Source organism: Carcharhinus amblyrhynchos, chromosome 9, assembly GCF_965287045.1.
Source record: "Carcharhinus amblyrhynchos chromosome 9, sCarAmb.v2.hapA, whole genome shotgun sequence".
NCBI lineage: Eukaryota > Metazoa > Chordata > Chondrichthyes > Carcharhiniformes > Carcharhinidae > Carcharhinus > Carcharhinus amblyrhynchos.
This window is the reverse complement of record NC_137332.1, coordinates 87,863,395-87,878,669: the sequence shown is the minus strand read 5'-3', so window position 1 is coordinate 87,878,669 and position 15,275 is coordinate 87,863,395. Positions and strand designations below refer to the sequence as shown.

Genomic DNA, 15,275 nt, shown 5'->3' with positions numbered 1-15,275 from the left:
AAAGCTTCCACTGGGTGCCCTTTATCAGAGCATCCAGTGGAAACTATACAGACATCAGGAGAATGTGCAAACTCCACACAGTTACCTGGGTCCTTAGTTCAGTGAGTGGCAGTGCTAACCAGTGGATCACTGTCAGATCAACTATGATATTATGAAATGGTGGAACAGACTCGAGGGGCTAAATGGCTTACTCCTGATCCTTGTTCGTATGTGTCCAGAAATATATCTTTGTCCCATTGGTACCAGCCATACTCTGACAATCCTACAATTTTAGAGTCTTTGTTCCTTTTTGCATTAACCCACTGCTCCTTTCTCAGTGATAAACTGTTCCCCTCAGTCTTCCCTTCCCCAGTTCTTCTCTCTATTTTGTCTCTCTACTTACTGATGAATCTGTGATTTACAATTCTGTTTTTGGTGTTACCATTTAATCTTTAACTTTGTATGGCCGCCTTTTCCTCTCGTGGCAACGTACCGACTCTACCAGAGTCTCATTGCTCCTTTACTGTTTTGCCAAATAAGCTTCCTTTCCAACACGCCTGGACCCCGTCTCTTCTGAACTGACTGGCGTCGATTCTTCTCCACTTCAATATTTTCATCTCACTTTGTTGCCTTGCCTTTTTGCATAACTACTCTACACCTGAAGTGTTTTGGCATGGTGTCACCTGGGAGTGGACATAGATGAGAAGTAGGAAGAAGGCCAAGCATAGATTCAGAAACCAGAAGTAATGATGTTGGCACTGTTTTCACATTTGAACTACCGCTGTTTTTTGACAACTGTCCAATTGTAGTGTTTCCAGCCATAGTTGTGTGAGTTGTGATATTGAATGGAGGATTTAGTATGTGGGGAGTGACATTATTCATTCATTCCAAGTTGAAAGAACAGTTGGGTTGAACATTAATACAAGAATATCTTCCAGGGCTTGATATTTAATGAGACAACTGGACTGTATTCTCCTGTCAGTGAATCGACTCACGTGCCGAACCTGGATAGCACTGTGCCGCAGTTCGAAGCACCATCCCCTTCTCACAGGTACTAGTCTCTGTTTCTCAGCTTGCACTTGAATCAGTAACTGATACTTAAAAATGTTTAGATTTGAAAATGTTATGGTGACTGCTTTGTTTCAATGTTTGCCAATAAATGCAACCACACTCGCACCCAGAATCATCTTCAACTTAAGTTAACAAAGATTGCCCCACCCCAACCTGTACCCAGTATCATATTTGGGTCTAATTACAAACTATAAAAAGATTTTGAGGTAGATAGGTATAAGTAGGGGCGGCACAGTGGTCAGCACTGTTACCTCTGGGTTCGATTCCTGGCTTGGGTCAGTTTCTGCGTGGAGTTTACTTGTTCTCCCAGTGTCTGCGTGGGTTTTGTCCAGATGCTCCAGTTTCCCCTCTCAGTCCAAAGTTGTGCAGGTTAGGCGTACTGGCCATGCTAAATTGCCTTTTAGTATATGGGGACTAGCTAGCTAAATGCATGGAGTTGTGGTCAGTGCAGACTCGATGGGCTGAATGGCCTCCTCCTGCACTGTAGGATTCTATGATTCAAAGTAGGTAGTAATTTCAGGATTATGTGCTAGTCAAAAAAGGAATGTCAGAATAATTAAGATGAATATGTGGCTCAAGAGATGGTGCAAGAGAGAGGGATTCAAATTTCTGGGACATTGGAACTGGTTCTGGGGAGGTGGGATGAGTACTGATCGGACACTCTGCACCTTGGCAGGACTGGAACCAATGTCCGAGGGACAATGTTTGTTAGTGCTGTTGGAGTGGGTTTAAACTAATGTGGGGGTGGGAACTGATACAGGAAGTCAGAGGGAACTAAAATGGGAACAGAAACATAAGGCAGTAAGGGTAAAAGTGGAAGGCAGAGAAACAAAAGGCACAAATGAAAAAGGGCCACAGCACAGATTCTGTGAGAACTCAGTGAATGGATCCAATAAGGCTAAGAGAAACAAAACACACGGAGAGTGTACAAAACATGACCAGACAGATGGTCTGAGGAAGCAGGGCAGAGAGCAAGGGAAGTCTAAATTAACCTGCATTTATTTCAATGCAAGTGGCCTGACAGGCAAGACACATGAACTCAGGGCATGGATGGACAGATGGGACTGGGATATTATAGCTATTACTGAAGCATGGCTAAGGGAGGGGTAGATAGGCAGCTCCACGTTCCAGGGTACAGATGCTATAGGAAATATAGAACAGGAGGTAAGAGCTTGAGGGGGGCTGTTGCATTTTTGATTAGGGAGAACATCACAACAATACTGAGGGGGATACTTCTGAGGGTTCACTCAGAGTCTATGTGAGTAGGACTGAGAAATAAGAAGGGAGAAATCACTTTGATAGGATTGTACAACAAGCCACTAAATCAGCGGGAAATTGAGAAGCAAATACGTAAGCAAAATGCAAATCGCTCCAAGAAAAATAGGGTGATAATAGGAGGGGACTTGAAGTTTCCCAACACTGACTGGGACAGCCATAGTAGTAGGGGCTTGGATAGAGATAAATTTGTTGAGCGTATTCAGGAGGAATTTCTCATTCAGTATGTTGATGGCCAGACTAAAGAGGGAGCAAAATTTGACCTCTTCTTGAGAAATAAGGAGAGACAGGTGACATAGCTGTTAGTGGCCATAATTCCATTCGTGTTAAGGTAGTTATGGAGAATGATAGGTCTGACCGAAAAGTTGAAATTTTAAATTGGGGCAGGGCCAATTTTGATGGTATTAAACAAGAACTTTCAAAAGTTGATTGGGGAAGTCTGTTGGTAGGCAAAGGTACATCTGGTTAGTGGGAAGCTTTCAAAAGTGTGTCAACCAAGGTTCAGGGTCAGCACATTCTTTTTAAAGTGAAGGGTAAGGCTGGTAGAAGTAGGGAACCCTGAATGGCTCAGAATATTGAGGCCCTGGTTAAAAAGCAGGCATATGACATGCTGGGGTCAAGTAGATCGCTTGAAGAATGTAGAGGTTGTTGGAGTAGAGTTAAGAGAGAAATCAGGAGGGTAAAATGGGACATGAGATTGCTTTGGCAGATAATCTAAAGAGCTTCTACAAATACATAAAGGACAGAAGAATAACTAGGGAGAATGTAGGGCCTTGTAAGCAGATTGAATCGGGGCAGGACCGACTCAGTTAATCATAGGGTGTTGGGGAGAGTTATAGAACAAAGAGATCTAGGGATACAGGTTCATAGTTCCTTGGAAATGGAGTCACAGATGGACAGAGTGGTGAAGAAGGCATTCGGCATGCTTGGTTTTATTGGTCAGAACATTGAACAGTTGGGATGTCTTGCTGAGGTTGTACAAGACATTGGTAAGGCCACACTTGGAATACTGTGTACAGTTCTGGTCACTCTATTACAGAAAGGATATTATTAAACTAGCAAGGGTGCAGAAAAGATTTACTGGGATGCTACCAGGACTTGATGGTTTGAGTTATAAGGAGAGGCTGGATGGACTATGACTTTCTTCCCTCGAGTGTAAGAGGCTTAGGGGTAATCCATAAGGGGAATAGATAAGGTAGAGAGTCAACATCTTTTCCCAAAGGTAGGGGAGTCTAAACCTAGAGGGCATAGGTTTAAGATGAGAGGGGAGAGATACAGAAATGTCCAGAGGGGCAATTTTTTCTCACACACAGGGTGGTGAGTGTCTGGAACAAGCTGCCAGAGGAAGTAGTAGAGGCAGGCATTATTTTGTCTTTTAAAAAGCAGCAGTTACAAAAGGCAGATGGGTATAGAGGGACTTAGATCAAATGCAGGCAATTGGGACTAATTTAGTGGTTAGAAACTGGGTGGCATGAACAAGTTGAGCCGAAGGGTCTGTTTCCAAGCTGTAAACCTCTATAACTAAAACAAGGAACTGTTTATTTTACTTGTTAACAGTTGCACAGTCAGTCCAAGACTGGCTACCCCTGGGTGAAGTTTGGTCCCCGGGTTATCTGCTCCACTCTCTAAAAGAGGCATAACATCCCCAACTACATACATATAACACCCTTCCTCTCATTTCAAAACTCCCATTGACAAAATAGCTACACAATTTTAACTGTCATGTGAGCAAAGAGGCCAGCGTAGCTATAAGGTCAGAATTATATATTGGGCAACATAGAAAAAAATGTTCCACCCCCCTCCCAAACCGTTGCAGAGTGGCACAACCCATAACGTAGAGGTTGATCAATCAAAACCATCCTCTGCTATTCTTATGGCACAGTGGTTAGCGCTGCTGCCTCACAGCTCCAGGGACCTTGGTTCAATTCCTGGCTTGGGTTGCTGTCTGTATGGAGTTTGCACATTCTCCTTGTGTCTGTGTGGGTTTCCTCTAGGTTCTCTGGTTTCCTCTGCAGTCCAAAGTGTGTGAGTTAGATTGATTGGCTAAGCTAACTTGCCCCTGAGTGTCCTGAGATGTGTCAGTCAGAGGGATTAGCAGGGTTGGGCCTGGGTGGGATTGTTGTTGGTCCAGACTCGGGGCAAATGGCCTCTTCCTTCACTGTTGGGTTTCTGTGACTCCATCTTTCACTCCGTTAGTAAGACAGCCCTCAGTGTGCACATTGACGTGATCAGTCTCTCCAGATGGGAAAGGCAATTTCTAGACCATCATCTCCTAGTCTTAGCAGCTGTATGTGGTATAGTCTCCTGAATTTCTGGATATTCCTGTTGTTCAGTGGATGTTTCCCTCAGACTGGTTTCCATTGTCTTGTGACATTGCTGCTGTCCCCTCCGCGGCTATTTCTGCCCCAGGCTCGTGGCTTGGTTGACACCACTGGTTGGGAAACTTCCCTCCATTGATGAGGTGCAACGACCAGCTGATCTGCATGCATTCTCCAGACCTGGATGAAGAGGTGACAATGGTGGCACCTTCCTTACTAATGCACAGGACACTATGATCCTGAATTTTCCTCAATATGTCTGTTCAAATTCAACCCACCAAAAATAGCTCCTGGCTGTTTCCTTCATTCGCACCATTCTGGGGTGCCTTTGGTGCACTTGCTCCACTACCTTTCCTCTTAACAGGGGAAGAATGACAACTCTGATCCCCCACATGAAAAATCTGGGAGGCAGTCTCCCAGTAAACCTGGGTTAATAGTCTGGTGATAATACCTTATGGTATTATCGCAAGACTATTAATCCAGAAACTCAGTTAATCTCCTGGAGACCTGGGCTCGAATCCTGCCACAGCAAATAGAATTCAGTAACAAATATCTGGAATTAAGAATCTATTTTTGACCATGAAACAATTGTCGATTGAACCATTTGGTTCATGAAGGCCCTTTAGGGGAAGAAATATGCTGTACTTAGCTGGTTTGTCTACATGTGACACCAGAGCCACAACAATGTGGTTGACTCTCAACTACCCTCCAAAGGCACCTAGGGATGGGTCAACCAGTGATGCTGATGTCCCACGAATTAATATGAAAAAAAATAGACAACTCCTGAATGGATAGGGCAGTAAATCTGGTAGGTTTCTATGACTTGTCTTCCCTTGCTCTTCCAACCACTTTCTTAAAACTGTGTTTTTTAAAAATTTGATTTGTTATTGTCACATGTATCAGCATACAGTGAAAAGTATTATTTCTTGCACGCTATACAGATAAAACATACTGTTCATAGAGAAGGAGACAAGTGAGTGCAGAATGTCGTGTTACAGTCATAGCTAGGTCTAGAGAAAGATCAACTTAATGCAAATTAAATCCATTCAAAAATCTGACAGCAGCAGGCAAGAAGCTATTCTCGAGTCGGTTGGTACGTGACCTCAGACTTTTGTATCTTTTTCCCAAAGGAAGAAGGAGGAAGAGAGAATGTCCTGGGTGCGTGGAGTCCTTAATTATGCTGGCTGCTTTGCCGAGGCAGCGAGAAGTGTAGACAGTCAGTGGATGGGGGGCTGGTTTGCATAATGGATTAACAACCTTTTGGAATTCCTTGCGGTCTTGGGCAGAGCAGGAGCCATACCAAGCTGTGGTACAGCCAGAAAGAATGTTTCCTATGGTGCTTCTGTAAATGTTGGTGAGAGTCATAGCTGACATGCCAAATTTCCTTAGTCCTCTAAGAAAGTAGAGGCGTTGGCAAGCTTTCTTAACTATAGTGTCGGCATGGGGGGGACCAGGACAGATTTTTGGTGATCTGGACACCTAAAAACTTGAAGCTGTCGACCCTTTCTACTTCATCTCCGTTGATGTTGACAGGGGCATGTTCTACTTTACACTTCCTGAAGTGGATGACAATCTCCTTCGTTTTATTGACATTGGGGAAGAGGTTATTGTTGCCGCAGTAGTTCACCAGATTCTCTATCTCATTCCTGTACTCTGTCTCATCATTGTCATAGAGGTTAGAGTCATAGAGGTATACAGCATCGAAACAGGCCCTTCAGCCCAATTTGTCCATGCCACCCTTTTTTTTTAAAATCCCCAATTGCCCACATTTGGCCTATATCCTTCTAAACCCATTTTATCCATGTAACTATCTAAATGCTTTTTAAAAGACAAAATTTTACCTGCCTCTTCTTCTACCTCTGGCAGCTTGTTCCAGACACTCTCCACCCTCTGTGAAAAAATTGTCCCTCCGGCCACTTTGTATCTCTCCCCTCTCACCTTAAACCTATGCCCTCTAGTTTTAGGCTCCCCTACCTTTGGGAAAAGATATTGACTATCTACCTCATCTATGGCCCTCATTTATTTTATAGACCTCCATAAGGTCACCCCTCACTGATGCTTCTAGTTTCTCAGAAAACTCAAGAAATTTGACATAAAACATAGAACATTACAGCGCAGAACAGGCCCTTCGGCCCATGATGTTGCGCCGACCAGTTAAAAAACAATGACCCACTAACCTAAACCAATCCCTTTTCGTCCATAAACCTATCCACGGATCTCTTAAACGCCCCCAAACTAGGCGCATTTACAACATTTACATTTACATGTCAGCTACTACTCTCACCAACCTTTCCAGATGCACCACAGAAAGCATTCTTTCTGGTGGCATCACAGGTTGGTATGGCTCTTGCTCTGCCCAAGACCGCAAGAGACTACAAAAGGTTGTGAATGTAGCCCAATCCATCATGTAAACCAGCCTTCTATCCATTGACTGTCCACACTTCCCACTGCCTCAGCAAAGCAGGCAGCATAATTAAGGACCCCACACACTCCAGACGTTTTCTCTTTCACCACCTTCCGTCGGGAAAAAGATACAAAAGTCTGAGGTCGCATACCAACTGACTCGAACAGCTTTTTCCCTCCTGCTGTCAGACGTTTGAATAGGCTAACTTGTATTAAGCTGATCTTTCTCTACACTCTAGCTATGACTGTAACACGACATTCTTACACTCTCTTCCTTCTCCATGCATGGTATGCTCTGTCTAACACGTAAGAAACAATACTTTTCACTATATGTTGCAAAGTTGTGTAGAATAGCTGCAAATTGGTGTTTGTAAAATTATAAAAAAGAATGTAAAAATGCTTAGGAAAAAGGTATTCCATGGTCCCTTTAAAAGGTAGTGTTAGAAAGTTAAAAACAAATGCAGGTGCATATAGTGCCAGCACACAGACTGAAACATAGTATCAAAGACCAAACAACAGGGTTGTCTTGGTAACAGGCTTCAGGCATTTGGATGTTTTGGAATTTAGCCAGTCAAATTTGAATCAGGCATTTGGCTACCAGCAACATATTAGATTTGAATTTGATGTTTTGGTAGTGGGAGAACCAATCATATTGTAGGGGAAGTGGATATGTCATCACAGGTAGAAAATAACAGGCAGTGGGACCATAAGCAGAACAGTAACTGCTGTCTGTCAGAGCTCATCGCTTTTAGCTCATTTATGTCTTAAAAGAAAGCTTCACCTCGATAGTGAAGATAGCAAAGAAGAGAGAAGACACAATACCTCGTACGTTAGAGTGACTAAAATTCTATTTTTGTTAATACGTGGGAATTGTATTTGTTTGAACAGCACTCCATTCGCATCTTTTGTAATTCAGTTTGCTAATAGTTTAGTTAACTCGTTCACAGATAAATAAATTGTTACTTGTTCTTTAAAGTGTGTGTGTCAGGGAGTTAGCTTGATTTAACTACTAAAAATTGCGCACTTTTTATAGATTATAAGGCGAGGTACGCCTCTTTGAGTGGCTAAGTGTTAGTTCTTATGGGGGGGATGGTGATCAACCTCTGTTTAATAACAACTAATAAATGTGAAGCTAATAAATCAAGTCAAAGGTGACCAAGGATGGGAACTAAACATCTGTATTTCCTCTGTATTTAGGAAAGACAGAGAAAGGACAAGATGGTGGATTGCATTGTTGATTAAAGAAGATATTGATATGATATTGAGGAAAGACATCAGCAGAGACAACGTAGAATCTGTACGAGTTTAGTTCAGAAACATCTGGGGGTTGGTATGCAACCATCAAACAATAGTGGTAATGTTGGAAACAATATTGGACAAGAAATCAGAGATGCATGTGTTAAACAAACATCTGTGATGAAGGGTGACTTCAATCTGCATATAGATTAGGAAAATTAAATTCATCATAGTACAATAGAGGAAGAATTTCTGGAGTGCAAGATCTCATAGATTACTATGTAAAGTTAAAGCGTCTGGAATTGCAAGTAGTATCTTGAAATGGATAGAAGAAGAGTTGGCATAAATGGCTTTTTTTCCAATTGGTAAGCAGTGTTTAATGGAGTATCACAGGGATCTGTGCTAGGACCCCTGCTAGTCGCACTACATCATTGATTTAGAAGAAGGAACTAAGTGTATTCTCTCCAAATTTTGTGGATGATGCACAATAGGAGGGTGAGTTGTGAGAAGGATGCAGAGATGCTTCAACGTGCTTTGGATAGGCTGAGTGGGCATATGTGTGTGGTGCCTGTGTTCAGGATGAAATGCTCCTTTTTGTTTCTGTTCAGTGTTGTTTAAATATCATGTCACTGTTGTAACTCTCCTAACTATATTGTTCATATTCTGTCTATTTCAGCAGTATTATAGACTCTACTGAATATTCCCAGCCTCCAGGCTTTGGTGGTAGTTCGCAGGTAAGCTGGTGACTCTGTCATATGTTTGAATATGGAAACCCTACATACAGAAGGAAGCCATTTGGCCCATCGAGTCTGCACTGACGATAATCCTACTCAGACCCTGTCTCTATAACCCCATGCATTTACCCTAGGTAGTCCCCCAGAGGGCAATTTAGCATAATCAGTCTACCTAACCCGCTCATCTTTGGACTGTGGGCGGAAACCGGAGCACCCGGAGGAAACCCATGCAGACACTGGGAGAATGTACAAACTCCACACAGACAGTGACTCAAGCAGGAATCGAACACGGGTCCCTGTCGTTGAGTCAGCAGTGCGAACCACTGTGCCATCATGCTGCTCTATTGTGCAACAATGTATTTTTTCTATTCATTCAAAATGTAGTTTTGTTAATGATGCAGTTATGATTTTCTGCATTGCATCCAGTGGGCTTATTACTCGGGTCCAGGGTTTGGATTCATTGGGCTGGTTACTCTGGTTTTGGTTTAAATGCATTGGGCTTGGAACCTACGAGGGAGTAAATTATCCTAGGCCTGGTCCTGTGTAATGAGACAAAGACTCTGAGGTGGTTCCTGCAGATTGGAAACAGCAAATGTGATGTCACTGTTTAAAAATCAAGGTTAAAAAAAAAGTAACTATAGGCTGGTTACCTTAACTTCTGTAGTAGGGAAAATGCTTGAATCTATCATCAAGGAAGAAATAACGAGACATTGGGATATAAATTGTCCCATTGGTAAGACGCAGCATGGGTTCATGAAGGGAAGGTCATCTTTGTTGACTTTGGTGGAATTCTTTGAGAATGTTATATGTGCAGTGGACAATGGGGATCTTGTGGATGTGGTGTATCTGGATTTCCAGAAGGCATTTGACAAGGTGCTGCACCAAAGACTGTCACATAAAATAAAGGTGCACGGTGTTACGGGTAATGTATTGGCATAGATAGAGGATTGGTTAATGAACAGGAAGCAAAGATTAGGGGTAAATGGGTGTTTTTCTGATTGACGATCAGTGAGTAGTGGTATGCCTTGGATCAGTGTTGGGACCGCAATTGTTTACAATTTACATAGATGATTTGGAACTGGGGACAAAGTTAGTGTGCCAAAATTCACAGATGACACTAAGATGAGTTGCAGAGCAGAGTGTGCAGAGGACGCTGAGAGTCTGCAAAGGGATAGTCTAAGTGAGTGGGTGAGGGTCTGGCAGTTGGAGTACCATGTTGGTAAATGTGAGGTCATCCATTTTGGTAGGAATAACAGCAAAATGGACTATTATTTAAATGGTAAAAAAATTGCAGCATGCTGCTGTGCAGAGGGACCTGGGTGTCCTTGAGCAAAAATTAGAAGGAGTTGGTTTGCAAGTGCAGCAGGTAATTAAGAAGGCAAATGGAATTTTGTCCTTCGTTGCTAGAGAGATGGAGTTTAAAAACAGCAAGGTTATTTTGCAGCTGTGTAAGGTGCTGGTGAGGCCACACCTGGAGTACTGTGTACAGTTTTGGTCTCCTTACTTGAGAAAGGATATACTGGCACTGGAGGGGGTGCAGAGGAGATTCACTAGGTTGATTCTGGAGTTGAGGGGGTTTGCTTACGAAGAGAGACTGAATAGACTGGGGTATACTCATTGGAATTCAAAAGAATGAGGGGAGATCTTATGGAAACATATAAGATTATGAAGGAAATAGAAAAGATAGAAGCAGGGAAGTTGTTTCCACTGGCGGGTGAGCTAGAACTAGGGGGCACGGCCTGAAAATAAGGGGGAGCAGGTTTAGGACTGAGTTGAGGAGGAGCTTCTTCAACCAGAGGGTTATGAATCTGTGGAATTCCCTGCCCAGTGAAGCAGTTGAGGTGACCTCATTGAATGTTTCTAAGGCAAGGATAGATATTTGAACAATAAAGAAATTATGGGTTATGGTAAGCAGATGGGTAATTGAAGCAGAGTCCACAAAAGATCAGCCATGATCTTATTTAATGGTGAAGCAGGCTCGAGGGGCCAGATGGTCTACTTCTGCTCCTAGTTCTTATGTTCTTATGTGCTCTGGTCTAGCGTTTGGATCCAGTACACTTGTTCCTCTGGATGTTGGAAGATTGTGCTGTTTTATCTATGAGGTAGCCCATGGATCATTCGCTTCCATTGGCGAAAGAATTAAATCTTAGTTAATGATCTCATTTGAAAGACTCGCCTCCAAGTGTCGTGCTCCCTGAGTGACTACTGTGCAGCGTCAGCATAGATTATTATCTCAAGTCTCTGACAGTGTGGCATGACATCTGTTAATGCTGTGGAGTTTGATGTGATTATCATCTCTCATCCCCAACACTGTAACACTCCCAGTTACTGCTGTAGAGTATCAGTTTCGATCATCATCTCAAATCTGTACAGTGTGGCACTTACTCAGTTTTACTACTGTGGAGGATCAGTGTGTTAAGATTATCATGTGTTAATATAAGTCTACTTACGACACTAATAAATAAACTTAATTCCCTGACAGTCTTGAGCTCCATTTATTGCTAATGTGGAGAGTCAGTCTTGAATATCATCTCAAATCTCTGACAGTGTGACATTGCCTCAGTTACTTCTGTTGTTATGTGTCAATCTAGATGAGCATCTCAAGTCTCTGACAGTGTGGCTTTCGCTCAGACACTGCTCTGAATTGTCAGGCTTGATTATCATCTAACACCCCTGACAGTGTAGCACTCCATCTGTTACTGCTTTGGAGTGTTATTCAAGATCATTTTCTCAAATCCGTGACAGTGTCGGTACCTCAATTGCTGCTGTTGTGGAGTGTCAGTCTAGATTATCATAGAATCACTACAGTACAGAAGGAGGCCATTCTCATCTCAGATGTCTGAGTTTGGGACTCCCTGAGTTGCTTCTGTTCTGAAATGTCAGTCTAGATGATCATCTCAAATCCCTGACAGTGTGGCTCTCAGATACTATTATGGAGTGCTAGCCTAGATTATCATCACTTTTCTCTGACAGTGTGGCATTGCCTCAGACACTGTTGTGGAGTGTCAGTCTCAATTATCATGCTGAATCCCTGACTGTGTGGCACTTTCTCAGTTACTACTGTGCAGTGTTAGTCTAGATTATCATCTCCTATGTTGACCTCAACCCACAATTTCCTGATTTAGTTGTGAGTAATACTCTTGAACTGTAGTTGATACCTTGGACTAGTTATTTCTTTTAGAACATAGAACATAGAACATTACAGCGCAGAACAGGCCCTTCGGCCCACGATGTTGCGCCGACCAGTTACAAAAACAATGACCCACTAGCCTATACCAATCCCTTTTCGTCCATAAACCTATCCAGAGATCTCTTAAACGCCCCCAAACTAGACGCATCTACAACTGCAGCAGGCAGGGCATTCCAATCCCTCACCACCCGCTGGGTAAAGAACCTACCCCTGACATCCGTCCTGTAGCTACCCCCCCTTAATTTGAAGTCATGCCCCCTCGTGCTAGCTTCCTCCATCCGAGGAAAAAGGCTATCACTATCCACCCTATCTAAACCCCTAATCATCTTATATGTTTCAATAAGATCCCCTCTTAGCCGCCTTCTTCCCAACGAAAACAACCCTAGATCCCTCAGTCTCTCCTCATAGGACCTCCCCACCATACCAGGCAACATCCTAGTAAACCTCCTCTGCACCCTCTCCAACGCCTCCACATCCTTCTTGTAATGCGGGGACCAGAACTGCACACAGTACTCCAAGTGCGGCCGCACTAGAGTAGTGTACAGTTGCAACATTACACTGCGACTCCTAAATTCAATCCCCCTACCAATAAACGCCAAGACACCGTACGCCTTCTTGACAACCTTATCTACTTGATTCCCAACTTTCAGGGATCTATGTACACACACACCTAGATCCCTCTGTTCATCCACACTATTCAAAGTCCTCCCGTTAGCCCTATACTCGACACATCTGTTGCTCCTACCAAAGTGAATTACCTCACACTTCTCCGCATTAAATTCCATCCGCCACCTCTCGGCCCAGCTCTGCAACCTATCTAAGTCTCCCTGCAGACTATGACACCCTTCCTCACAATCTACCACACCTCCAACTTTGGTGTCATCAGCAAATTTACTAATCCACCCAACTATACCCTCATCCAGATCATTAATAAAAATTACAAACAACAGTGGCCCCAAAACAGATCCCTGAGGCACACCACTCGTAACTGCACTCCATGATGAATATTTACCATCCACCACCACCCTCTGTCTCCTATCTGATAGCCAATTCCTGATCCAACTTCCTAGATTACCCACAATCCCATACATCTGCATTTTCTGCAGAAGCCTACCATGGTGAACCTTATCGAACGCCTTACTAAAATCCATGTATACCACGTCAACTGCCTTACCCCCATCCACCTCTTTGGTCACCTTCTCAAAAAACTCAATAAGGTTAGTAAGGCACGACCTACCTGCTACAAAACCATGCTGACTATTTCTAATCAATTCATTACACTCCAAATAACTATAAATCCTATCCCTAATAATTTTTTCTAAAACCTTGCCCACAACAGAAGTAAGACTCACCGGTCTATAATTCCCGGCAAAGTCTCTGTTCCCCTTCTTTTCACATTGTCATTCTTGTTTTCATCCCTCCATGATCTTGCCTTTTCCTTTGTCAGCCACCTCCTCCAGTTGATTACTCTTTGATGTATCTGCTGTTCTCCAGTTCTGGTCTCATTTACGTTCTCAATTTTAATCACACCACATTTAGCAGCTTAGCCTTCAGTTGACAATGCCTTAAATGGGTTTGTACTGTAACCAAATGGTTTGATAACATCTTTCCCTGCAAGTTTGTGATCAAAGTGAAAACCCATGGCACAACAGGGACAGTTGCACCATATATATAGAAAGGACATGGAACAGTGGTAGTGAGTGTTAATATCTTGGACTGAAGGAAGGGACTTCCTCTGAGGCTATGTATAGCTACTAAAGCTAATACAAAGACTCAAAATACAGTACCCTGATGTTGAAGACGTGACTTTAATCAAATGGGAGAATGATTTGAGGAAGCCCTGCACTCAAGGTATAGAATGTGGGCAGCCGGATATCAGTCTGAAGAACAATGCCCCTGTGAAAGCAATTATGCATTCCCAAAATCATATTGCTCACCTTTCCGGTGTGCATTATCCAGTAAAGATTAATACAGATTAGTCAATAATCATCCTGTCATTTTAACTCCAGCCAATAACAATATACGCCATGACATAATGGGATTTCATTTGTTATTAATATTACGGACATAACCTCCCTTCTGTTGCCCAGCAATATGGATCACATGTTAAATGACTCCCACCAAATTGAACCCACATTACTCTTGTCCGATCCTGAGAAATTCTTCATGTCTGTTCACCACCTGTGTTATCTCTTGGAATTGTATGACCCTATTCACAAGGCTAGCATTACCAGCTACTGTTGGTAGCATTACAGTGGAAGACCCAAATAACATGCGAAAAATTGACAACAGGAATGCTATGGCAAATGAGAATCTAGAAACTATCATTATCACAAAAGAGGTAGTGTTGGGCAAGTTAATGGGGCTAAAGGTAGACAAGTCTCCTAGTCCTGATGGAATGCATCCCAGGGTACTAAAAGAGATGACGGAGAAATAGAAATGCCATAGTGGTAATTTACCAAAATTCGGTGGGCTCTCTGGGGCAGTTCCGGCAGATTGGAAAACAGCAAATGTGGTACCACTGTTTAAAAAAGGAGTTAGACAAAAGGCGGGTAACTATAGGCTGGTTAGCTTAACTTCTGTCATGGGAAAATGCTTGAATCTATCATCAAGTACATTGTACAGAACATTCAATACAGGAGTTGGGACGTCTTGTTGAAGTTGTGCAAGACATTGGTACGGCCACACTTGGAATACTGTGTGCACTTCTGGTCACCCTATTATAGAAAGGATATTATTAAACTAGGAAGAGTGCAGAAAAAAGTTATGAGGATGCTACCAGGACTTAATGGTTTGAGTTATAAGGGGAGGCTGGATAGAATGGGACTTCTTTCTTTGGAGCGTAGGAAGCTGAGGGGTGATCTTACAAAGGTCTATAAAATAATGAGGGGCACAGATCAGCTAGATGGTCATATCTTTTCTCAAAGACAGGGCAGTCTAAAACTAGAGGGCATAAGTTTCAGGTGAGAGGGGAGAGATTCAAAACTGTCCGGAGGGGCAATCTTTTCAGAGGGTGGTGAGTGGAACAAGCTGCCAGAGGTGGTAGTAGAGGCAGGTACAATTTTCTTT

At 42.9% G+C, this 15,275-nt stretch overlaps 1 protein-coding gene across 2 annotated transcripts in view; it reads left to right on the top strand.

The window, feature by feature from the left end:
• The window catches only part of cop1 (COP1 E3 ubiquitin ligase), a 165,575-nt gene that overhangs the window by 71,253 nt on the left and 79,047 nt on the right, over positions 1-15,275 (top strand). The window contains exons 8-9 of one of the 2 annotated variants that reach the window (XM_080196059.1): positions 918-1,030; positions 8,962-9,016. In XM_080196059.1, the coding sequence (XP_080052185.1) occupies positions 918-1,030; positions 8,962-9,016 (168 nt within the window). Of the gene's footprint in view, positions 1-917; positions 1,031-8,958; positions 9,017-15,275 lie in introns of both variants that reach the window. The other variant, XM_080196058.1, reaches the window with a different exon arrangement.